The sequence below is a fragment of the Elephantulus edwardii genome, unplaced genomic scaffold, assembly GCF_000299155.1.
Source record: "Elephantulus edwardii isolate Elephantulus edwardi_28Jun2011 unplaced genomic scaffold, EleEdw1.0 scaffold00012, whole genome shotgun sequence".
NCBI classification, from domain to species: domain Eukaryota; kingdom Metazoa; phylum Chordata; class Mammalia; order Macroscelidea; family Macroscelididae; genus Elephantulus; species Elephantulus edwardii.
This window is the reverse complement of record NW_006399762.1, coordinates 3,775,215-3,802,361: the sequence shown is the minus strand read 5'-3', so window position 1 is coordinate 3,802,361 and position 27,147 is coordinate 3,775,215. Positions and strand designations below refer to the sequence as shown.

The following is a 27,147-nucleotide window of genomic DNA, read 5'->3' as shown; positions in this document are numbered from 1 at the left end:
TGTTGAGGAAGAACAAGCTCATAGCTGACCCTCTAGTGGGTTTTCAGAGGCAGTTAATTGCACAGGAGAAGACTGTCCACCCTTCTCCCGCAGAGCAGCTGGTGGCCTGTAACTATGTGCTTTTGGGAATGCAGCGCAGCTTCTTGCCACTAGGCCACCAGAGCAGGAGTGCCATCCACTTCCTAAACAACATGCCTCTGTAAACTCTATGAACTTTGAAAAACGATAGTTATAGAAAAGCTTCAGGTCTTGAGTTGGAACCAAATCATCACTGACCCTCCAATGGGTTTTTGGGAGTCTGAATGGCAAAGAGGGACACCGACCTACCTCTTTTCCCTGAGGAGCATCTGGTGGATTAAAATCACCAGAGCCATGTTGCCTTTGGGTTAGGAGCATAAGTCCTACTAGAACTATCTAGATATTACTTTTCATGTTAAACAAGAAACATGTGACATTGACATTACTTCCAATGGCGAAAACAGTATTATGATGATACTAAACTGACTTGCTGTCAGAGACCTCGCCAAAGTACTGATGAGCAACGATGTCAGTCTGGAGACTAAGGTGCACCTGTTACAGACCATGGTCTTTGTAATTACTTACTACACGTGAGAGAGCTGGACAATGACTAGGGATGATAGAAGGAGAGTTGATGCCTTTGAGCTGTGGTGCTGGAGAAGAGTATTGAATATACCATGGACTGCTAGGAGAATAAACAAGTTCATCCCGCAGAGGGTGAAGCCAGGCTGCTCCTGGGAGGCAAAGATTCTGAAGCTTTGTATGACATACTTTGGACATGTTGCAAGGAGGGATCAGTCCTTGGAGGGGGATCCCATGGTTGGGAAGGTGGAGGGACAGCGCAAGAGAGGAAGATCCTCAATGAGATGGATTGATTCAGTGACTGGGGTAATAGGGGTAGGTTTATCAGAGATAATAAGATTGGCACAGGTTAGAGCAGGGTTTAGGGCTATTGTACATAGGGTCGCTATGAGTCGCAGGCGACTCAATGGCACATGACAACAACAACAAACTGGCTCAGTGTACAACAGAAAGAGGACAAGCTACAAAGGATGAACAAAGAGGTTCAAATGCTTTCCTAGACACAAACTGTGCCAAGATGACAACACAGTTATTAGAACTGATACTTCCCTAAGTTGTTAGATGTCTTGGTTGGCTACGTTGTCATTTGTCAGGCAAGACTGATGAGAACATATTTCCCCCTCTTTTGTGGGGAATTTCTTTCCTCTCAAAGTTTATACAAGTAAAACGTCATATTGTGAGGAGTGAGGATATCACAGAATCACAGTGGCACTTCTTTGACAGCGACTGGAATATGAAGCTGTCATCATCACTTAGGGAGCCACGGACACAGCTGAAGCACACTTACCTTTACAGCTTCCAAAGCAAACACACCAACTACAGCAAAGAAAAGGACAATATTTTGATTTTCCTTAGACCTGTGTAGCACAAACGATTAAGTGGGTTTGTTCGTTTGAATTTTCCCAGAGGCACCTTGGAAGAAAGACATGGCGATTCACTGAAAATCCAGCCACATGTGAGTCAAAAATCAGCTTAACAGGAAGTGGTTTGAGTTTGTTTTCCTTTTCAACAAAACTGCCTTAAGGAAATGGAAAAGATCCAACAGGGATCTAGAAAGACAAGGTAGTGGTGGGCATAGTTCAATGATGATTCATTTTCTAAAACAAAGAATGGGAATGATTGTACGAAACATAATGTGAATGAAGGACTGTGTGAAACAATGTACACACACTTTGTATGCAAACCAATATAAAAGAAAACTTTTAAGAACCCAATAAAACAAACCCCTTTGGAACATGGCCAGAGAAATCTTCTCAGCCACACACACAATGACATTTGCACACATGATTCCTTTTGTTCTTTCATGGTTTCTATTACGCCATTTTAAAGATTAAGGGGCATCTGATTCAAGCCACAGTCTTTCCAGCCACCTGCTATGCATATGAGAGCTGCACAATGAATAGGGAAGACAGGAAAAGAACAGATGCAATTGAGTTGTGATGTTGGACTAGAGTCAAAATGAACTGCAAAAAACCCTACACAGATACATCTTGGAGAGAGTGTGATCAGAGTGTTCCTTGGAGGTAAGGATGGTGAAACTTCATCTCACATATTTTGGACACATTGTTAGGAGATGCTATACTTTGGAGATGGACATCATGCTTGTTAAGGTGGGAGGTCAGCAAAGGAGAGAAAGATCCTTAATGAGATAGAATGTTATGTTGTTGTTGTGTGCCGTCAAGTCGCTTGCGACTCATAGCGACCCTATTTACAACAGCCCTAAACTCCGCTCTGTCCTGTGCCAATCGCACTGTCTCTGACACTTCCATCCCAATTATTCCAGTCACTGAATCAATCTTATATAGAATCTTATATAGAATGTTATAGTGGGCTCAAATGTGTTGAGGATAACAAGGATGGCACAGGATAGGACAGGCTTCAGATCTATTGTTCTTAGTGTTGCTGTGAGTTGTACTCAACTTGACAGCATTTACCAACAACAATTTCATATTATTTCAAGAACTTTGTGGTCTTATATTAGGGTCTATAGCATTCTTCACCCACTGAGGGTCAAGGGAACTCTGGTGACCTAGTGAGTTAAAGAACTGTGTTTCCAACCTAAAGACAGGTAGTTTGAATTTACCAGCTGCTCTGAGGGAGAAAGATGAGCACTCTGTTCCCATGTGAGTTGCATCCTCTGAAAATCTACTGGTGGGTCAGTCAGGAGTTAATTCTGATTTGATGACAATGTACTTCTATTATTACTACTGTCAAAGTCAAGGAACCCTAGAGGCCTAATGGGTTAGTGTTCTTGTTAACTAAAAAGTCAATTGTTCAAACCCATCAGCTTTCTCCATAGAAGAGGAAATAATCTGCTTCTGTAAATACTGCAGCCTAGAAAACCCTAGGGGGAATTCTTCTCTGTTCCATGGGCTCATTGGGAGGCAGAATCAATTTAAGGGCACACAACAATAACAACACAAAGATCATCTGCCACGAAACAGATACCACTATGCTGACGTTAAAAGGTAGTATTTTCAGAAAATTAATAAAAAGCTCAGAAAAGACAGTATTTAAGAAAAATCCAGGACATTCTAGAAAATCTGGGCAACTAATTGCTCTAAAATTCCATCCCACTCTCCCCACACGCCCACTGCACTGAGTTGGTTCTATGTCACAGCAATCCTCGACTGGGTTTCTTAGGCTATGACTCTTTTTAAAGAGAGGTTTTGCATCGTTCTCCTGAGGAGCAGCAGGTAATGACTTTATAGTTTTGGCTCAACACACGAGGGTTCTTAACTATGAAAATAGTTGTCTGTAAAAGGAAGGAGCTAAAGACGACTTACAGAATGGCTCTGTTTACTTTTCCCATTCATTTGACCTGGACGTTATCACAGATGGGAGAAATTAAGTAGCAGTGAATTGGGTACAGTTGGGAGATTTCTCTTTATATTTTACTATTGTCTTGGAAACCCTGTGGGGAATGTCTACTCTGTTCTGCATGTTGTGTCAATATGAGTCAGAATCAACTCAACGATATAAAACAATCTTAAGAGTTCACTTCTATGGGAAGATTGTGTTAATAAAAATCTCACTATATATTCAGAACAAACAAGTAGTGGTAAATATCTATTATAGCAAGTGGGTAGTCCAGATTGTGCCGTGTTGGCCTGCTAACAAATGGCTGATGGCTCAAATGCAGCGACTTCTCCTCAGAAGAAAGACAGGTAATCTTCTCTTGAAAGATTGACAGTCTTGGAAATAGAGTGGAAGGTTGCTATGAGTTAAAGTCAACTTGGTCACAGTAGGTTTGATCTATTATATTTGGAACTTCTTTGAAAATAGAAAACGGTGGAGACCTAGTCTAACTGCTCTGAATTGAGTCTTCAGTTTGGTGTAAGTCAGCATAACTTTGGTAAGACCAAAAGAGTTAAGACAATTTCCCTGCCTCGGAGGAAAGAAGAGGAAGAAGGTACAATCTTGGAGGAAAAAGAAAACAGTAAAAGCAAGAAGCCTGTTAGGTGACTTAGTAGGCTTCGCTGTGGATGGAATCCACCACTGACTTTAGTCTTCAGAGGAGACTGCATTGTGTGCGTTTTACAAGGAAATAAAGTTGAGGTCTGGATATGAAAAAAGTCACTAAACTAACTAGAAAAATTAACCCCAAGGTGGAAATCTCAAGTTACAAAGTAATACCTAAGCACTAGAGCTTGTTTCTGGAAAGTGTAAAATCTTTTGTAATAGATTCTGAACTAGGATCACGAACCATCTTGAAAGTTCACTTGTTCTATTTATCTCTGACTACTAGATATCTAGGAAACACTGGTGGCCTAGTGCTAAGAAACTGTGATGCAAAAAGGAAGGCAAGCAGTTCAAGGCCACCAGCTGCTCTGCAGGAGAAGGATGGGCAGTCTTCTCCTGTGCAATTAACTGCCTCTGAAAATCCCCTTGAGGTTCAGCTTTGGGTTGGTTCTGACTAAGACAACTAGGTATCTATTTATTTGGAAGATCCAAGGAAATCCATGCCATTAACTTTCTGTGAATTAGATTCAAACGCCCTCAAAAACAAATACAATGTAAACTGACAACAAATTAACATTTATTGACTGCTTAGTGTATGTCAGACACTATGTATTTAATGACCTTATAAATTCCTAGCTAGGAAACTTAGAAAACTTGCTCACAACTCCCCCCCCCCACCCCGCATCCATAGAGGAATTAGAACAGACTAGCTTGACAAATTTCTTTCCATATGATAGTCATTAATTATATATGGATAAATTTATACCAAGATAAGTACTAAAAATGAAATCTAAGCTAATTCTCTAATTAAAAATAACCACCATTTACTCCTCTGAACAGGCCTCCTCAGAATATTAATTCTTTGCTTGTTGACAGAAAGAGATAGTGAGCTTACAATTTTATAATGTGTGAAATACTAATTTTGTATTTATGAGTCGGAACCTGGCCTTCTTTATTAATGTGAACGTTCTTGTAGCCATCAAAACATAAACCTTAATTACACTTACAAAATATTATTCTTCATAATCAGAACACATTTAAAGTCCGTGCCTGAGTTTTTGTTATCTGTAAAATGAGGGTTAGAATTTCTAAAGTTTTCTAGATTTATGATTTTGTGCCTCCGGGAAAGTTTGCTACTGGAGTTCTCACTCTGGCCTCAAGGGAAGAGAGGTGAACAACACAAAGCTTCCATTTGTGCTGGACAAGGGTGGCCTGGGTAGCTCTGCACCTGGGTGCCAGTGGAGGTCTCTCTGTTTCTCCTGATTCAGACACAAGTCCATGCCTGGGAAAAGTACAACGCACTTCCCTGATTCCTCCCTGGTCTTCAGTTTACATTCTCATCGTCACTCTGTCTTATTAATTCCTGCCTTTATTGAATTTTTGTTTTATCCATCTATAGAGCAGATTAAAAAAAAAAATCAAGATCTCAAACAAATATAAAATCCCTCACTGTCACCGCGTCAGAACCCTCTCAGAGCTGACCCTCCGTTGTGTTTCTGAGGCTACAAATTGCACACAAAGAGATTGCTCTTCCTGTGGAGTCATTGGAGGATCTGAACTCCCGGAGAGGAACTGCTTTTGGGTTACCAGTGAACTTCCAATTTTTTTTTCCTCCTCAAACTCAAGCTTTTAGCAATTCACCTTCCACCTTAAAAAGGTTATATATTTTGTCCCCTAAATTAAGATATCACTAATTCTCATATTAAAAGTATTATGTGGTTAGGCTCAAGGGTAATATTCTGTCATGGCCACATCTTTTCATAAATATGATAACTGAGGCACAGAGAGTAAATTAACTTGAACAAGATCCTACAACAAATTCTTGTTGTTGTTATGTGCCCTCGAGTTACTTGCAACTCACAGCGACCCTATGTACACAGCCCTAAACTCTGCTCTATCCTGTGCCAATCGCCCTGTCTCTGACACACTCATCCCAATTGCCCCAGTCACCGAATCAATCCACCTCCTAGAGGGCCTTCCCCTCCCGTGCCTGCCTTCTACCCTCCTAAGCATGATGTCCCTCTCTAAGGACATCTCCTTACAACATGACCAAAGTATGTCAGACGAAGCAACAGGAGTCACCGTTTTTATTTGCATTCACTTTTGTGTAGTTTCAAAGCTCATATTTCTCAATGGAACATAAACATTCGATACACTTCTGATACAAACATACTCACATTTGATCGGCCTTTCTTCTAGTTGTGATGATAGATGGTTCCAATACCCTTCCTGAAATTTAAGAGGACCCCATGGTTAATCACTCACCATAAGTAAAATACTGGATCTCTGGTGGAAGTGTGACTTCACTGAGGTCGCTCTCTTGAATATAACTGTCCACATACTGTTGGGCTTTCGTTGCCTGCAGAAAAGCTAGGAATCTGGCTGTGAAAGCAGCAATGAAGATGGAGAGCATCCCAAAGTCGAGCACATTCCATAGCTGCAAGATGTATTCCCTTGGTCCTTCCAGCCAGAGCTCCTTACACTCTGACCACATCATGCCTGCCACAAGAACCACAGAGGACTCAGATTAGATTTTGCCACCTAGACTGAGAAGCTATTTCTTTGTCCATCCTCAGTGCACATCTATAAAATGCCCTACCTCTCTAGCTTAGTACTAGGCACCAGAAAGGCACTGATTGTACAGATCACTGAAGCTCCAGACAGAATTAAAGGGAGAAAACAGTTGCCATTAAAAGGAACGATCCACATCATGCACATCTAGGGAAGCACTAGGAATTTTTCGACAGGTACAGAGAGGGCTCCTCCTCATTACTCTCCAGGTGGAAACAACTCATAGCAGACCCTCAAGCAAGGTTTCCAAGGCTGTGGATCACACAGGAGGAGACTTCCCAACCTTCTCTCATTGAACAGCTGATGGATCTGAACCATGAGCAAGGCACTGCTTTTGTTCCCAGAGCTCCCTGACGAAGAGTTGTAGAGGGAAGGAAAGAGTGATGGAATAAGCAAGGAAGTTCCTTTAGAACAAATGATGTTGCCTCATAAAATTTTGGAGGACAGTGAAAAAAAAAGTACTTATAAATATCAAATCAGTTAATTAGAGAAATGAGCCCCCAAATAAGAAATGCAATGTTGAAATTTTATCAAGGAGAACAATTTCCTGTTCATATAGGAACAATTACACAAGTCCTTTCCCCTTTCCCTTCATTTAAGCCTCATGCTGGTGAGGCCAGGACTAACTTTGATAAAAGATGATACTCGTTGAGTAGGAGGCCCTAAGACACTATGGAGAAAGTAAAAGCTAAAAAAGAAAAAAACAAAGTCATTCCAGGAGGAGAGAGCAAAACATTTTTTAATTTAACAGCTAGTCTCAGCTACATCAAGGGAAAAGATGGTAAAAATCTGAAAAGAAACGGAATGGTTAAAAGTTAAATGCATAAAATAATTACTTGACCCAAGTTGAGGCCCCAGGAGTGGGTGGCCAAACTAGCTTATTAATTCAGGAACTGAGAGATCAAAAAAGAGGCTGTTTGAAAATAGAACATGAAAAAATGGCATTGGATTAGTATCAATAGATAAACTAACGCAGCAAAATTTTTTGTCCTTCCTCCCTGTCACAGGGCTTTAATTTTTTACTTTCTTACAAATAATTTAACATAGGCTCTTAGGAAGTAACAAATACTGTGAAAAAGGAAGCATTCCTAATTTTCTACAATGAAAACAATATGGAAGTTCTTCCATAAGCAGTAAAGAGTCACTGGGTCATTTCATAAGTATTTAAATAATTGATCATTCCTGTGAATCACATCAAAAGACCACATTTTGTTCAGCCATGGAAGTCGGACTTCTAAAACATGCTCTGCTTTTGACCAGCCTTCTGTCAGTCATAAAATTTTCTTCTGTGTTAAGGGATATGCTTTAGCATTATCTAAAAGGTCAAATCATTAAATCATACTACCAGTAAGTTTATCTTAAGAGTAATATTCTGGCACCATAAAAAGTCAGTAATATTTTTAATAAGGAAAAAAATCAATCATCTTATAGGCATTATTTGGGTAGAAATTGAAAAAAAAGACTTTCAAACCATTGTTATCAAGGTACCGCCTCCTAGCAGACCCTCCACTGGGTGTCTGAAGCTGTAAATCACAAAAGAAGAAAGTGTCCATCTTTTTCTCAGAGCTGCTGAGGGATCCAAATAGTCAGAGAAGAGCAGCCTTTGAGTTATCTGTACAACTCTCTACGGAACTATGCCAGCAGAGCTGGGAAACTTAAAAGAAACGGCGGCTTACCGAGAACCCAAACCATAATTAGCATTTCAGTCCATGTGAACTGGGTGGTTTTCACCCTGAAGATTTGTTTTGGGTAGTCAATGACAGTCATATTTGGCAGTGTGGTGATGCCTTCAAACCGGTCTGAGGCATTGAACACCAACAGGCCCAGGAAGATGATGAAGGAAGCAGCGTGTGCCACAAATTTCATGAAAGGGCTTCGCAGAATTTTCCCCAGCTGTAACAGAAGAAAAAGGACAAGTCTGCTCTGGAAAGATTTGGCTTCCACTTATGACAATTATTGCATATAGAAAAAGAAAAAGGAAATGGATATGGACATTTTAATAATTCTGCTATTGTTTAAAAAGAGCTCTACCTGATAAAAATGACTTCTTTTAGGAGGATGTTTTATCCCTAAATAATTTAGGGAGTCTTCAAAATATGTTGGTTGTAAAGGTCCAATATAGGATCCACAGGTCCATTTATGGATGTCACAGAGCACATACTGGTTGCTGTTGTTATTTTATAGGGCAAATTGGGAGAAGACAGGTTTTTAAGGTCACAAAAGGAACCTCATATCTTAATGTGAATTCTTTATTGCTTTGCAATTAAGATTCAATATTTTATATTCTTATAGTATGATGACTTCACGACTTATAAAACATGTAAAAACTCCTTGAAAATGAAAAAAATCAGGTTATTATAGAATTAAATTATAAGTCTCATTTATAAATGTCTCAAATCAAGTTGTAACTTACATGACAAAGAAAAAGGAGCAAATGTTAGGATTAAGATAAATATTTTAATTGCTACTGCTCTAATAAAGGGAAACAGTTTTATACAAGAATGAAAATTTCTAAGGAGGTTTACCTAATTAAAAGTCATCTTGGAATTTGGGAAAACATAAATAGTACAAAAGAACTTCTAAAGTTCAGTTTGTAATTATTTTAAGGTGACTCTTTTAAAATCCCAGGGATATAATGTCCTTAAAAGTCTCATGTTCTCCTGTCCCTAGGGCTTCCGCAGTCCAAGAATTAGGTCCACTTGGTACATTTATCAAATAATCTCTATATCCTACAGATGCTTTTTAACTCAATCTGTGACCTTAAAAAATACTAGAGCTCTTTTAAAAAAAAACCCAAAACCCAAAAACCTTACTCCAAACAAATGTTTTTGTATGTTCAGAACTTTAATTTTATATCAACAAATCACCAACAAATGTCAAGTATTTCTGGGATTGAGCATGAATGCACACAGACAAATGTCACAGCTTCCGTAACAGACACAGGAAAATAGACGACAACCAACTTGCACACCACGGAGCTCGCACACAGCTACCAAAGGGCACGTTTGGGTCACTTATCAGGGGAACATGGTGGTTTTTTGGAAGCTGTCAAGTTTGTCAACTGCTAAAGGTTAATCTTTAGAGGGCATGAAAAGAAAGTGGCATAGCTGCCTGAAACTTGGGATATGTGTTGACAGTTCTTGTTATGTCGCTTTTACCCTAAGACAGGTGGTGAGGCAGCTTAAAACTGGGCTTCAGGAATGGCTCAGTTCCCTTGTTTTCCTCTTCTGCTCAGCAAAGAGTTCACCACAATGTAAGCTTCACTTTTGCAAGGGAAGGAGGAATCCTACTTTGAACCTGATGTCATGTTTGAACAGATTCAAAACTTACTGCTACCAAGTAAGTCATACAGAAGGGGAGACTGCCCATCTTCCTTCCAGGGGGCACTTGGTGCATCTGAACTGCATGCCTTAGGTTTGGCAGTCCAGGTTGACCTGAATTGAGCTCCCTTTAAGAGATTGTTATTGTTGTTGTTTGCTGTCGAGTCCAGCTCGACTCATAGTGACCCTATGAACAAAAGGCCTGAAGCCTTTCTATAACCACCATCATTTCTCAAAGTTCATAGAGTTTTCAGAGGCCTGTTGTTTAGGAAGTGGATGCCAGTCTTGCTTCCAAAAATTACTCTACCTTAAAGGATAAAACACTTGTAAATCAGGAATTTTCAATTCTTTTCCTTTATGGGAGGGAAACCGTTTGGTAGGAAAGTATGATTTTTTTCCCCTTTAGTGAATGTCCACAACATTTATATTTTACACCTCCTGTTATTTATAAATTGTAGTCTTTAGTGTTTATGAATCTGAAAAATCTTAAGGTACTTTTCCATAAAGCATAACAAAAGAACTTAGTTAAGCCATCAGAACTGAGCTACATGACAAACTCAGAGCTTTAAATTGCACGGACAGCTCAAAGAGGAGGGAGAGTGATGAATATTCTCACACATATATGGACTCTGCCCAGGGAAACTACAGAGGCAGAGATGATGGATGCCCAAGGTCATCTGTAAGTGGCCTGGACTCATTTTGCCTGAAACTGACTCTGATTTAAACAAAACCAGACTTGGGAGTATAAAAACAGGATTAAAGGATCTCAGAACAGCTCCTTTCCCCTGGAAGTGCCCTTTATTAACCTGACAGAGATTTGGTTAGCATGTCTCTGAATCCTTCCCATATTTTCTAGAGGAAAGGACCCATTTTCAGCACGATTCAACTAACTACACCTTACTTGGAAAAGTAGAGGGTCAGCAAAAGAGACAACTCTCAGCAAGATGGATTGACAACGTGTCTGTGGCACTGGATTTGAGCCTGGTGGGGATTGTGAGGGTGGTGCAAGCTAGAACAAGGTTCAGATTAGTTAAGTCACAGGAGTTGTAGTCAATAGTACCAAAAACCAACAAAAACAACAGACCAGGAAATTGCTAGGAGGATAGAGGTGGTGAACAAAATTATTCAAGCAGAAACAAACAAACGATTTGGAAAAATCCAAACCCCTCAGATGCAGGGTTTATAAATATTTTATCAGAACAGAGGTAGAGAAACTTGATACACATACATTGTACTGGCAACTTTGAACTGATTCCTCTGTTCCCATCTTTGCTTAATACACTCAGCTCTAGTTTCTTCTGACAGGTTCAAAGGAGCACCATTCTAGTTCCCAGACTGACTGTTCCTTAGTATTATTTCAGCAGGGCTAGGAGTGCCTTTATCCTTCTACAGGCCAGGCCAGGCCAGGCCAGGCCAGGCATCACTGTGCTTATAAAGCTGCCAAATGCAATCAGCACTCGCACTACTTCTCTCAAGCAGCTTTTCTTTCTTTCACTCTACCAGGAGGACATTATCTTAAAAGCCCAAGTAGCATTCTATGCTTGCAAATCAATCCTTATTAATCCCTTATTTGAATTGATCCAGTGATTAGAAGGCAGAATTCATGTTCTTTAGTCAATTAACTTTCAGGGTAAGACTGATAGGATGCTTAAGCAGAAAACTTTTTTTGTTTTTGTTTTTTGATTTTCCATCTCAGAGGCACACAAGAGAAATGGGAGTAAGAAGGGTTTGGACTCACCCTGCTGCAAGGTGCTATCCAGTAGCCAATGGCAAGGAACGGAAGACCCAAGGCCACGACCAACACAACCAGACACTTGATAGCTATGGTCTGCTCCCGCAGGCCTGATAGGTTCTCATACCAGATAGTCAATAGCTGTTGCTGGCAGTTGGGGTGAGCCACGAACTGTTGGTACACAGAGAGAAGATTCCTCAATGCATGAAAAAGTAAATTCCTCAATGCATGTACACTCTAAAAATATTACTGCAGTTTCCCCAGGATATAAGCAGGTCCCAGTGATATTTCCCCTTGCCTTTCCTCCATTTTTGAAATTAGCTTCAGAACTTGGAGTAAAACTAAAGTGGTGACAAGAGGGTAAGGTGGATGTTGCCCTTCCTCACAGTTCTGAGAGAGACTACATATAATTCACAGACTTTTCTCTGGGATTGGGTGACATCTGGTGTTTTCGGGAAAATGTGTTACATTTTGCTGCCTGCCAGTTGACTTGCCCTAAGTTCATAATGGAAAAGCATGATTATTTGGCATATTGTGAGGCATCACAAAAAGAGCAAAGTGTCCTTTAGTTTCATGTGCAATACCTAAAGGATAAAAAAATAAAATATCTTTGTGTGATATGTGATATGTGTGAATCTGCAAAACATCAGTGAGCTTGCAGATACTATGCTGGGCTCACACCTCGATTTGCATTGCTTCTAGGGGCAGGTATCTGATGATCCGATTATTCCAATTATCTCTCCCTTTTACTTGCATATACACTGCATTTTCCCATTTTCTTCACACACACCCCCATCAAATTGTGTGACCCTGTAATTACCCACCCCTTCCCATCCATCCTCACCCCTCTTCAAGCAGTTCTTTTATAACAACAGATCCAGATAAATAGGAAACCAGCAAGCAATATTTACTTTAGGCCTTCCACTCAGCTTAGTTGAATTATCTGTCAGTATCTACTTAGAATGACTGGGGTTTCTTTAAGAAACCTATGCTTATTCAGGTGGTCAAGCCCATGGAAAGGTTCCTATGCCAAAATGCGCCCCTCTGTACTATTCCTTGGCTGATGTCTATTCAAATAGAGTTATTAATAATAGAATAATTGCTTTTTATTTTCATCTATCTAATTTTGAAGCTCCTTCTTACATACTTTGGGTATGTTGCCAGGAGGGACCGGTCCTTGTAGAAGGACATCATGCTTGGAAGGGTGGAGGAACAGCACAAGAGAGGAAGACCCTGGAGAAGATGGCTTCACACAGTTAACTGGGGTAATAAAGGTAGAAGTATCAGAGAGAGTGAGATTGACTCAGGATAGGACAGGTTCAGAGCTATTGTGTGTGGGGTTGCTGTGAGTTTTTAGTGACTAAATAGCACATAACAACAACCACCTTGCACAAATGCAGACCCTGAAAACAGAGACATATTGATCAACAGTCATTAAGACTGTTTCAAATTATGTTTCTGTATCTTGGGCACAAGTCTCTATCACAGTAACTCACTTTATTGAGAACATAGTTTCTGACCTAGAACAATCACTTACCACTCAATGAAACACAGATGCTTTCTAGCAATTTTCCTAACATGGGGCATTTTTATTTTCTTATACCAAACATCTACAACAATGCCTAGCTCATGTCGTTGTTACTGCCTGGCGTTATCAAGTCAACTCCTCCTCATAGCAATTCTCGGTACAACAGAAAGAAACCCTGCCTGACTTGGCACCATTTTCACAATCTCAGTTGTGCTTAAGCGTATGGCTGAAGTCACTGTATCATTCAATCTCCTTGTGCTTCTTCCTCTTTTTCACTGATCCTCCGCTTTCCCAGAATGATCCCCTTCTCCAGAGACTGGTCTTTCCTGATAACATGCTCAAAGTTTATGAGAGGAAGCCTCACCATTCTGGTTACTATGGCTCATATCATTATCGTCAGGGCTGTCATCCAGTTGACATTGACTCATGCACAACACATACAACAGACTGAAACTTTTTGATGCTGTGTCATCTTCATAATCTTCATTGTGCTGAAACCCACTGTTGTCACTGTGTCAATCTACTGTGTTGAGGGTCTTTCTGTTGCTGATCCTTTCCTTTTCCAAGCATGATGTCCCATTCTTGAGGGCCTCTTGATAACACGCCATTCTTTCCTCAAAGATGTATCCGAATGCACTCCTTGCAAGACAGATTTGCTTATTCTTTTGACAGTTCATTTAATATTCTTCATCAACACCACAGTTCAAAGGTATCGGTCCTTCTAAGATCTTCTTATTCATTGTGAAACTTGCACATGTATATGAAGAAATGGAAAACACCCTAACTTAGGTCAGGGGCACCTTAGTCTTTAAACTGACATCTTTGCTTTTTTAGCACTTTAGAGAGTTCCCAGACAACAAAGGCAAAAGGAAATTTTGATAAATGAGATGGACATTGTTAAATTTAATTGTATCTCTCAACCAGTTGTGCTGCCTACCTAAACTCAAAAAAATTCATTGCAGTTGAACAAATCACACAGGAGGAAATTATTCCTCTCTCTCCCAGGCACTAACCTAAAGGCAGATGCTTTACAGCTTCTGAAAACCCGCTGGAGGGTCAGCTATGAATCATTCCCAATGCCACAGTAATGAGAGAGAGAGGGAGGACGTGTCTTAAATAAAAGTCTTTTGGTAAAAAGGATTATTGGCAGCAGGAGTGGTATCTGCTTCCTAAACAACATGCCTCCAGAAACTATGAACTTTGATAAATGTTGATGGTTATAGAGGGCCTTCAGGCCTTTTGCTCATAGGGTCACTATGAGTCATGCTCGACTCGAAGACAAACAACAACAAGATTAAACAAGGGAAAGTTGTTGTGAGATGCTATCAAGTTGACTATGACTAATTAGAGACCTTATGAACAACAGAGCTGCTCAAAGTGGCCCCATCCTGTACTACTGTCTCAAGATCACAACCATGTTTTAGCCCATTGTTACAGTCATTATGCCAATCTATCTTGCTGAAAACCTTTCTCTCTCTTTCTCTGACCCTGTCTCTGAAAATGTGATATTTTTCCAAAGACTGGTCCCTATTGATAACATGTCCTAAGTATGAGAGACAAAGTTTCACCATGCCTCTAAGGAATATCTTGTTTACTCTTTTGGCAGTCCATGGTATATGAGAGGAGGAGAGATATGTCAAACAACAAGAAGACTTTGCAGGAGAAGAAGCTCAGAGCAGACAAAGACCTTCCTCCAGAAATGACAGGGAAAGAAAACCTTCCTCGACAATCGGTGCTCTCAATTCAGATTCCTTGCCTCCTCCGAAGGAGCTCTGCATAGCCCAGAGGCCATTCAAATCCAAAGGCCATTCTTCTTCAGCAGTTTGAGTCCAGCAGGAACTTTAGGGAGAAGATGAACAATCAATCCCTTCCCATAAAATTTAGTCTCAGAATCTTAATGGAGGGTCAGCTATGAATGAATTAGGACTGGAAGGTAGTAAGTTGAGAGCCTCCTAAACTGTGATGGAATAAATTTGCTTAATTGTGGTATATCTGTTACAGCAGTTCTGGATGACGGTAGAGGCAGTAAGGAAAGGTAGCTGGCTTGTGGGTATTAACGTAAGGGTGGGTTAGTGAAACAGGATGACAATGATCTAGGGACAGTCCGGTAGAAAGGGAAGTTTGGAGAAGCTCTTAACAAGAATCCTAGGAAGTTGTCAGGCTCCAAGAAGCGCTGGATTTTCATTAGACTCACACATTTTATTCCAAGTTCAAGTGCTTATTTTCTTCTGTGAAATTGTTAGAAAATTGTTAGAAACATCAGAACCTTAAAAGGAGACGACACAATCATTTAGTTGACAATGAAGTCAGTGTGCTTCAGTATCTAGGATTTATTTCATAGATGAATTGAGAGGAATTTGCCAGATGAAATGTGCATTTCACAGTGCCTTGCTTGCTGAAAGTAAGCAGGACCTGAACCACCTGCTAAAGAGGATCAAAGACTACAGTGTTCAACATGAATTGGATCTCAACATCAAGAAAACAAAGGTCCTTACCACTGAGCCAATAGGCAATATCATGATAGATGGAGAAAAGATTTAAACTGTCAACGACTTCATCTACAACGAGCATCCTTGAAAAAAAAAAAATAAATGAGCATCCTTACTACCAGTAGTCAGGAGATCAGGAGACGTATTGCTATAGGCAAGTCTGCTGTCAGGGACCACTCCAAAATACTGAAGAGTAACGATGTCAGTTTGAAAACTAAGGTGTGCCTAGTTCAGTCCATGGTTTTTCAGTCACTTGGTAAGAAAAATTGATGCCTTTGAGTTGTGTTGTTGAAGAAGAGTACTGAAAATCCATCCCATGGACTGCCAAAAGAACAAACATGTATGTCTTGGAAAAGGTGCAATCTTGGAGGCAAAGATAATGAAGATTCATCTCTCAAACTTAGGACATTTTGCTAGAAGTGGTTATTCCTTGGAAAGGAGTCAACAAAAGAGGAAGATCTCCACTGAGGTAGATTGACACGGTGAGTGCAACAATGACCTCAAGCGTATCAGAGATGAAGACAGTATAAGATAGGGACAGGACAGGGTTCAGATCTGTTGTTGCTAGGGTAGCTATGAGTCATAGTCAACTTGATAGCGTATATCAACAGCTAAGTGGAGCCGAGTTGAATCTGTAAGGAGATGCACTGCTAACCCAAAGCCCTTTCTGATAGCTCACATTAATTGGCAGTTCTGCAGGATAAAGATGGGTAAATCTCATCCCGTGCAATTTTATAGCCTCAAAAAAACCAGCCGAAGGGTCAGCTATGAGTTAGTTCTGACTTGACAGCACTGAAGGTTTTTTTTTGTTTTTAATAAAAAAAGTATAACATCTTCTTTCCAATATTTTAAAATGTTATGTGCTTATTGAACTCTACTAGTTAGTATAATGGTAAAGAACTAAGTGCTGAAGATCATATTATAACTACATCCTCACTACCTCCTTGACAGTGAGCTGTAAAGTTCTCCTGCACAGTTGCAGCTGGTAGATGGGTCACCAGTGGATCCCCCAAAAGGCAAGCATACACTGATGATGAGATCCTGGATTTTGCAGAAGTTGAGTTTCCACTAGGGGATAGGTTTAAGCTTTCTTTGTCTGGTAAATAAATATCTCATAGGAAACCATACACCAATATGTATAAATTCGGTTCTTTCTTTGTATGTGCACTATTGAAAGTATACAAATGGTTCAAACTTGACTACTGACCACAGTGACAGCTCCAACATGCTAAAGAGCAATGGTGTCAGTTTAAAAACTAAGGTGCACCTGATACAAGCCATGGTATTTTCAGTCATTTGCTCTGCATCTGAAAGCTGCACAGTGAATAAGGATGATAGAATAAGAATCAATGGCTTTGTGTTGTGGTGTTGAAGAAGAGTACTGAATATTCTATGGACTGCTAAAAGAATAAACAGGTATGTCGTGGATAAAGTGTTACTAGGATGTTCCTTAGAGGAAAGGATGTTGAAATTTTCTCTCACCAGCTTTGGGCCTGTCATCAAGAGGGGTTAGTCTTTGGAAAAAAACCCCATCATGTTTGTTAAAGTAGAGGCTCAGAGAAAGAAAGGAAGACCCTCAATTAGGTGGCCTTTGTCGCAAGATAAGGCAGGGTTCAGGTCCTTTGTTCACAGGATCTCTATGTGTGGTAGTTGGCAATATCATAGCCCAATACTGTAAAGAATTGCCTGGAGTTACTAAGAATCATAAATTCTTTTATTAGAACTTAATTATAGATTAATCTTCTGTCAAGTGAGAACAACTATTCTCTCTGCTTCTCAGCATTCTCAAAAACATTCATGGGTACTTCCTAATGGGCTCATCACTAATGTTTATTCGATTTTTACAAAGACAGTGGTAACTTAAATTTGTATTGCTGAAGTGTCTTTAATTCAAATGTTTTAAGTAAAAGAGGTTGTTTATACCAAGAAATTATGCTGTCTATATTTTAATGAAAATATTTTGTTAATAAAAATTTTTGCTTTAGAGTAAAAAAAATATGTTGACACTGAAACTTGCTTTGTGAAATGTCATTAACTCAAATTCACTGCTGTTGCATTTATTCTGACCCATAATATAGACAGTTCCAATCCCATTTAGAGTTGAGTTTTTGAGACTGTAAATTGTAATGTCGTGGTACTAGGGATATTGTAGCTGATGTTAGATGGATCTTAGCTGAAAGCAGAGAATACCAGAAGAATGTCTATCTGTGTTTCATTGATTATGCAAAGGTATTTGACTGCATGGATCATAACAAACTGTGGCTGACTCTGAGAAGAATGGGAATCCCAGAACATTTAATCATGCTAATGCGAAACCTATACTTGGACCAAGAGGCAGTCGTCAGAACAGAGCAGGGCAACACTGCATGCTTCAAAATTGGGAAGGGTGTATGCCAGGGATGTGTCCTATCTCCATACCTTTTCAACCTGTATGCAGAGCAGATTATCTGAGAGTCTGGGCTCTATGAGGAGAAGTGTGGTGTTAGGATTGGTGGACGATCTATCAACAATCTGCGTTATGCAGATGACACAACCCTGCTTGCTGAAACTGAGGAGGACCTCATGCACTTACTGCAGAGGGTCAAGGACTGCAGCCTTCAGTGTGGACTGAGGCTCAATGTCAAGAAGACAAAGATTCTCACCACTGGAACAATTGGTAGCATCAGGATGGATGGCGAAGAGATTGAGATTGTTCACAGTTTCAGTTTGCTTGGCTCCACAGTCAACACTCTTGACACCAGCAGCCAGGAAATGAAAAAACATATTGTGATGGGAAAGTCTGTGGTTAGGGACCTCTCTAAAGTACTCAAGAGCAACGGTGTCTCTCTGGAGACTAAGGTCCGCCTGATACAGGCCATGGTTTTTGCAATCACTTGTTATGCATCAGAGAATTGGACAGTGACTAGGGAGGATAGAAGCAGAATTGACGCCTTTGAGCTGTGGTGCTGGAGAAGAGTATTGAATGTACCATGGACTGCCAAGAAAATTCATCCTAGAGAGGGTTAAACCAGGCTGCTCCTTGGAGGCAAGGATTCTGGGGCTTCGTCTGACACACTTTGGACAAGTTGTAAGGAGAGACAGGTCTTTGGAGAGGGACATCATGCTGGGTAGAGTAGAGGGACAGCGCAGGAGGGGACGACCCTCTATGAGATGGATTGATTCAGTGACTGGGGTAATCGGAATGGGTGTGGCAGAGGCAATGCGATTGGCACAGGATAGAGCAGGGTTTAGGACTGTTGTACATAGGGTTGCTATGAGTCGCAAACGACTCGATGGCACATAACAAGAACAACAACAAATTGTAATGGGAGGAGACTGACATGCTTTCTCCTGGGGACTCGCTAGCAGACTTAAACCATTAGAGACACACAGACCTTGGATTTGAAGCACAACTTGTTACGAACTATGCTATCAGAGCTTATTAAAGCCTAATTCTCAAGCTTGGATAGATATTCACTTGGAAATGCAGGGGAAATTATAGATTGATTAAATATGTCATCAGATCAAAATGCCATTTTGTGAGTCAACAGTGTACTTATTAAACAGTAAGTCAAAGATTTCTAATGAAAGACAGAAAATTTCCACAATGACCCATGTGGAAATACGTCCATATGAAATTGATGAAAAGACTGCCCTTTGTTAATGTCTTTGTTTTCCTTAAGTTTTAAATTCCTGAGAATAAACATGAAACTGACAAATAGCTTTCTCCTCCTGCTTCATGTGTTAATCTTTTGGATGTGAAGATTTACTTTATGACAACAATTAAAATTGTATCACGGTTGAATAACTTAAAAAGACTTGATAACAGCCTTTTCCGCATGGCATACAAGTGAGGATTAACCTTTGGCTTGTGACTTGTACAATACGGTGTAAATTGTTAATATTTTACTTAATATCGTATGCCATTGCGTTGGAATTGACTCATAGCTCACCCTCCAGCAGGTTTTCAGGGGCTGTAAATCACAAGAGAGGAGAATGCCCATCTTTCTCCCATGGAGGTGCTTCTGGGTTGGTAGCACAACTCCTCGCCACTGGGCCACTAGCACTTCCTATGTTAAATACTAGCCTCAATCTATTTTTATTTCTACTGTTGAATAATTCAAGGAGTTTTAGTGATGTAGCCCATAAAGAGTTGTACTTCTAATTCAAAGGCAGTGTCTCTCTGGTGGCTCCATGGGGGTGGGGGGGATGGCCAATGTCCTCCTGTGTGATTTACATCCTCCAAAAACCTGCTGGAGGCCAACCATAAGTCTGTTCTAACTAAAAAACAATGCTATCGAGTTATTGCTGTCGAGGTGAAGCTGACTTATAGCTGACCCTCCCAGCAGGTTTCGGAAGCTGTAAAATAGCACAGTAGGGGTTACCTATCTTTCTTCTGTGAAGTCTCTTGTGGATTCGAATCACCTTCCTTTTGGGTTGGGACTCATTACCCACTAGGCCATCAGAGATCTTTATGACATCAACCACATTGTTCTGACTCATGATGACTTTCCATTGAGTTTGTAATCTGAGATGGGACTGTCCATCTTTCTCCCCAAGGTGTGACTGGTGGTTCTGAAGGACTCAGTTAGCAGTAACATTTGCTTTTTACTTGTTACATTTTAAAATTTAGCTTCATAGCTATGTTGTTGTTGTTAGGTGTCACAGAGTGACTCAAAGTGACTCTGTAAACAACAGATCTGAACCTTCCCCTTTCCTGCACTATCCTCACAAGCTCCAATATGCTGATGTCCACTGTTACAGTCACTTTAACATTGTCAACACATTTTCTTGAGAATCTTCCACTTTTTTATTAACCTTATACCTTCCTCAGGATGAGAAGTTTCCTGCAAGGACAGGCCCCTCCTGAAGACACGTCCATAGGAGGTGAGACAGAGTTTCACCTTCCTTACCTCTAAGGCACATCTTAATAGCACTTGATCCACGACAAATTTGTTCTTTTGATCTATTTCTTCCACAGTAGTTCTACAGGAATCCCTGGGTGACGTGAATCATTCAGTGCTAAACAATTGGCCTAAAGACTGATAGTTCAAATCTTCACATCTACCCAGTTGTGTCTTAAGAGACAGGGCATGCTTTCCTGGTGATGTGCTTCCAAAAGGTCACAGCCTTGGAATCCTTATGAAACAGTTCTATTCTGTACAGAGGGGGTCACCCTGAGTGTGAATCAACTCAAAGCCAAACACCACCAACACCAACATTACGGAGCTAATAATACACCAGCACACGGTACCTCTTGATTCTTTTTAATCTATGAAATGAGAAGCGAGGGGAAAGACACTTTTCTCTAATGATTTAAAAATCCTAATACAAGTCCACAACACAAATCTTAAAAAAAAAAAAGAAAAAGCCAAGAGTAGCAAGCAAAGGCAAAAAAAAAAAAAAAGAAAAAGTTAATCCCTCCAGGAGATGAGTTTTGCTCTTTTCAATAACTTCAAAAAAGAGCAGTGACCTTTATCTCTTAAAACAGTTTTACCTCCTAAATAACCTCCATAGGCTGCCACACCAGTCACAGCCAGCTGGAGAAAATTCGGATGGTGTTTCCTGATTTCACTGGACCAGCAAATTGAAATCATTACAAAAATAATACCCTTATTTTGAGGCTTTATGATTTCAAGGAAGAATGTCTGACACATAAGCAAATCTTAATCTTTCATTGCAAAAAACTGCCATGGCGCAGAGAACAAACATTCTCTCCAAGTCAAAGGACTAATAGGTTGTATCCTGATGATGGTAGATGACTGAAGACAGTGGAACAATTTTAAACAGAAAGTGTATTATGCTTTTATCTTAGTTACCTAGTTCTGCTCTGATGGAAATAGTTAAGTGGGTGGTTTCAAAAAACAGAATTTCCCCCCACAATTTAAGAGATTAGGAAAACCCCTCAAATTCGTGATTCTGACTCATAATAAGCCTTCAACCAATTTCTGAGGCTGTAAATTACAATGGGATGACACTATCCATATTTCTCCTATGGAACCACAAGTAGATTTGAACTTCCAGAGACACTCATCTTTGGGTTAGCAGCTCACTACAGACTACACCACCAGAGCTCACAGAAGATTAAAGAAAACTCCAAATTCATTGCTTTGGAGGAATTGACTCAAAGCCGACCTTCAGCAGATAGCAGGATACAGTAAATCACATAGACTGCCCACCCTTATCCCACAGATCCTCTATGATGGATTTAATTGCCAGAGAGGCGCTGTCTTTGTGTTAACAGTACAAATCCCTATACCATGAAAGGTCCCTCACAGAAGACTGTTTTTGTTGTTACGGGATGCCAAGTCAGAACCAGCTCATAGCTGGCTCCCTAGTGGGTTTTCAGAGGCTGTAAACTTAATAGACATTGCCATTTTTTCTCCCAAGGAGCAGCTGGTGGATTGGAATCACATTCTTTATTAATTGGCAGTACAGCTTGTTACCTAATGGACACAAAAGCTCCCTTCATAGAAGATTGTTGTAGTTATGTACCCTCAAGTTGCTTGAGACTCATAGCAAGCCTATGTACAAGAGCCCTAACGCTGCTCTACCCTGTGCCAACCTCACTGTCTCTGACACACCTACCCCCATTACCCCAGTCACTTAATTGATCCATCTCATTGAGATTCTTCCTCTCTTGCACTGTCCCTCCACCCTCTAAACATGATGTCCCTCGCCAAGGACCAGTTCCTCCTTGCAACATGCCTAAAGTATGTCAGATGAAGCTTCAGAATCCTTGACTCCAAGGAGTAGTCCAGTTTCATCCTCTCCAAGTCCATGGTACATTCAATACCCTTCTCCATCACCACAGCTCAGATGCATCAATTCTCTTTCTACCATCCCTAGTCATTATCCAGCTTTCTGACACATAGCACACAATTGCAAAGACTATGGCCTGGATAAGGCACACCTTAGTTTCCAGACTGATGTCATTTCTCTTTAGTATTCTGGAGAGGTCCCTGACTTTTCCAGTGCAATTCGTCTCTTGATTTCTGGGTTGCTGATACTAAGAGTGTTGACTGTGGAGCCAAGCAAACTAAAACCATTAACAATCTCGATCTCTTCACTATTCATAATGATGCTGCCAATTGGCCGAGTGGTGAGAATCTTTGTTTTTATGATGTTGAGCTTCAGTCCATATTGAAGGCTGCAGTCCTTTGGAGTCCAAATTTAAGTGCCTGGTTCTTTTTAGGAGATTATTCACTTTCTGTAAGCTTGACATTCCATCACTTCGTTGTTGAATTCCAACTGGATGGTATTTTTTCTGTTTGTGCTTATTGTGTCTCCTTCTAATTTATAGCCACAGAAACCTGATGGAAGGTCCTATGAGTAGAAGACAGTGGACAAGTATACTCTGTGCCTAATCTGTTTTGTATTTCAAAATTTAGTAGGTGTAAAATACATCCACTAGCTATGTGTCTTTAGTAACAGAACAAAGAAAATCCTATTCCCTAATATATTTTATCCAATATGTATTTGGGGAGAAAACAATATAACTCTAAACAACTGTATAGTCATCAGATCGGCCTCCCCAAGTACTGTCTTTGTGGGAATGCAAACGTGAAAAGATGGGGTTCAAACACTTCTTTTGTTTTTAATGAGATCCTCAGACCCCAAAGTCATACAACTTAAAAGAAGGTATTTTTGTGAATAAAAACCTCACATAATTTCTTTACCAAATTCTTTGGCTTGTGAGGTATAAAACCAAGCCCTACACTGTGGAGCTTTCTAAATTTTCACATTTGCTGTGGGCAATGCACTCTCTCTTCTCTCTTCATGCCTGAAGTCAAACCTAGGCAAGATTCTGCACACAGTGTGGGTCTGCTCTACCCAAATGCCCACTCGGGATCAGGAGGAGTAGCTCAGCAGGGTATCCACTACTCTCTCCGAGAAGTTCTCAAAGTTGGGCTTTACCTGCCCATTTTATGCAGTGAATAATTGCACAGTGAATAATTAATTCAACAGAGAACTGCCAGATGTGCAGGCTGGATTTAGAAGAGGTCGTGGTACTAGGGATATTATAGCTAATGTTAGATGGATCTTGACAGAAAGCAAAGAATACCAGAAGAATAAGTATCTGTGCTTCATTGACTATGCAAAGGCTTTTGACTGTGTGGATCACAACAAGCTATGGCTAACTCTGAGAAGAATGGGAATCCCAGAACATTTGATTGTGCTAATGTGAAACCTATACTTGGACCAAGAGCTGGTCATCAGAACAGAGCAAGGAGACACTACATGGTTCAAAATCAAGAAAGGGGTCCATCAGGGATGTTCCCTGTCTCCATACCTTTTCAATCTGTATGCAGAACAGATCATCCGAGATGCTGGGCTGTACGAGGAGGAATGTGGCATCAGGATTGGTGGAAGAATCATCAACAACCTGCGTTATGTAGATGACACAACCCTACTTGCTGAAACTGACGAGGACCTGAAGCACTTGCTGCAGAAGGTCAAGGACTGCAGCCTTCAATACGGATTGAAGCTCAACATCAAGAAAACAAAGATTCTCACCACTGGGACAATTGGCAACATCAGTATGGCTGGTGAAGAGATGGAGATAGTTTACTTGGATCCACAGTCAACACTCTTGGTAACAGCAGCCAGGAAATCAAGAGATGAATTATATTTGGAAAATCAGCTGTAAGGGGCCTCTCCAGAGTACTGAAGAGCAACAACATCAGGCTGGAGACTAAGGTGCGCCTGATCCAGGCTATAGTCTTCGCAATCACGTGCTATGCATCAGAGTGTTGGACAGTGAATAGGGGTGATAGAAAGAGAATTGATGCCTTTGAGCTGCGGTGCTGGAGAAGAGTGTTGAATATACCATGGACTGCTAGGAGAACAAACAGGTTTGTCATGGAGAGGGTGAAGCCAGAATGCTCCTTGGAGTCAAGGATTCTGAAGCTTCATCTGACATACTTTGGGCATGTTGCAAGGAGGGACTGGTCCTTGGAGAGGGACATCATGTTTGGGAGAGTAGAGGAACAGCCCAGAAGAGGAAGGCCCTTGATGAGATGGATCGATTCTGTGAGTGGAGTGGTGGGAATGAGTGTGTTTGAGATGGCGAGGTTGGCACAGGAAAGAATGGCGTTTAGGGCTCTTGTACATAGGGTCGTTATGAGTCACAAGCAACTCGATGGCACATAACAACAACAACAACAACAACATAAATACAAATGTCTTGTGTGGTTTTGTTGTTTATTTTTTTAATATTATTTTTCTGCAATGAAACCTAACTCCACTCTGGGAGAGATAGAGAGTAGGGAGGATGAATGAAGAATCTCTGAAGGTACAACTGTGAAAGCATTCAACTGCTAACTGAAAGGTCATTGGTTTGAGTACATCAGCTGCTCTTGTCAAGAAATATTAGGCAGCCAGCTTCTGAAAAATTACAAGCTCTGTCCTATCGGGTTGCTTTGAATTGGAATCCACTAGATAATCCCTTGGTGTTTTTTCTTTTAGAGGAAGGACTCAGGAAGCTTTCCCTTCTTCTCTAGGACACATTTCTGATTAAATCATCCATCACATTCTTATCTTCGTCAAGGGTAGTAGTAGGTGGGCAGTGCTCTTACTATTGCTATGGCAGGGTGGGAACTAACATACAGCTTCAGAGCCTAACTACAGTCATAATTAGAACTCAAGATTGTTTTTCTAGGAAAGACACCATTATTCTAATTGGAAAATGAAATAGTGTATTTAAAAGTTAATTTTCTCACATTCATTTTCAGAAAAACAAAATTTCATCTTCATTCTCTTTTTTAAGAATAACATGAGTAATTCTACAGAGTAATAGTATTTAACATTCTTTTAAGTTTATTATTTTCCCTAAGAGCCATCACACTAATGATTCTTTAATTTTCAAAATTCACCCTCTAAAAGAAGATATTATTTCTTTCTCCACTAGCAGCATGTGTTTGCCCATTCTGTTAACAGCACTGACAACTACTACTTTTTACTCCTCAATAAAGTTGAGAGACAAAAAAAGACATTTGGATACCAGTATACCTTTCTTTGACTATTGTCAGATGCCATCGAGTCAAGGGCAATTCACAGTGTTTCTATGAACAATAGATATGAACTCTGCCCTCACCTGTGCCATTCTCATACTTCCTGACACTAGAGCCCCGTGCAGTAGTCACTGCTTCAATCCACCTGGTTGAGGGGTCTTCCTTTCTTTAACTGATCCTCTGCTTTTCCAAGCATTATGGTCTTCTCCAAGGAACAGCATCTCCTTGCAACATGTCTAAAGTATGTGAGACAAAGCTTGATATCTTTGCCTCCAAGGAACACTCTGGATGCACTTTCTCCAAAATATGTTTGTTTGTTCTTTTGGCAGTCCATTGGATATTCAGTACTCTTCTCAAACGTCTCAACTCAAAGTCATCAATTCTTCTGTCATCTTTATTCATTGTCCAGTTATCAGATGCATAGCAAGTGATCAGAAAGACCACGGCCTGAATCAGATGTACCTTAGTCTTCAAGATGACATCATTGCTCCTCATTAGTTTGGAGAGGACCCTGACTACAGACTTTTCCAGTACATCTCCTAGTTTCCTGACTGCTGGTATCAAGCATGTTGATTGTGGATCCAAGCAAGATGAAGCTGTTGTCAGTTTTAATATCCTCTCCATCCATCATGTTTCCTATTGGCTCAGTGGTAAGAATAGTTGTTTTCTTGAAACTGAGACATAATCCATACCGAAAGCTGCATTCCTTGATATTCTGCAACAAGTGCTTCAAGACCTCTTCATTTTCAACAAGCATGCATATGTTATTGATGAGTCTCCCTCCAATTTTTGATGCCACACTCCTCTTCATAGAGTCCAGCTTCTCAGATAATTTATCACCCTTACTCACAGGTGTGGAGAAGAATACACCCTGATGCACTCTTTTCTCAATTTTAGATCATACAGTGTTCCCCTGCTCTATTCACATAACAGCCTCCTGGTCCAGGTATTAGAGCGTAGAAAATACTTTAAATATGGTTGAATTTTCTCTTCTATGGATTACTCATCTAAGCCCTCTGCTTTACCTCTACCCCTGGGTTATTTTCCTTATAGTTTGTTGCATTCTTTGGGAATTAAGAATATCCAGGTGAAGTTTTAATTGCAAAAAGTCTTTCATCCAGTGTGCTTGCTCTTTGATTTTTTTGTTTGTTTGTTTATGATCTTTCTGTTGTATAGAAATTTTAGGCTGCATAGTGATCAAATAATCTTTATCTTGTGATGTCTTCTGTTTTTATAAAGCCCTTTTTCATATTAAATACATGTTCATATATCTAACACTCTGTCCTTTTGTATTTTCATTTCTTAAAGTAATTGACATCTGGCGGGGAGTGGGGGGAGTAGTCCATTAATATATGATCTTATTTTGAAGTCTCAGTGCCTTGCATAAAAGTGTAGAATACCTTACTGACATAAAGTTAAATCATTACTAGAACCCAAGAGGTGGGGTATTCTG

At 40.3% G+C, this 27,147-nt stretch overlaps 1 protein-coding gene across 1 annotated transcript in view; it reads right to left on the bottom strand.

Moving 5' to 3' along the window:
• Positions 1-27,147, bottom strand: part of TRPC3 (transient receptor potential cation channel, subfamily C, member 3) — a 78,509-nt gene that overhangs the window by 40,279 nt on the left and 11,083 nt on the right. Inside the window, exons 3-5 of the mRNA XM_006881049.1 lie at positions 11,692-11,856; positions 8,310-8,526; positions 6,328-6,561 (exon numbers count right to left, since the gene is read on the bottom strand). Coding sequence (XP_006881111.1) covers positions 6,328-6,561; positions 8,310-8,526; positions 11,692-11,856 — 616 coding nt within the window. The remainder of the gene's footprint in view (positions 1-6,327; positions 6,562-8,309; positions 8,527-11,691; positions 11,857-27,147) is intronic.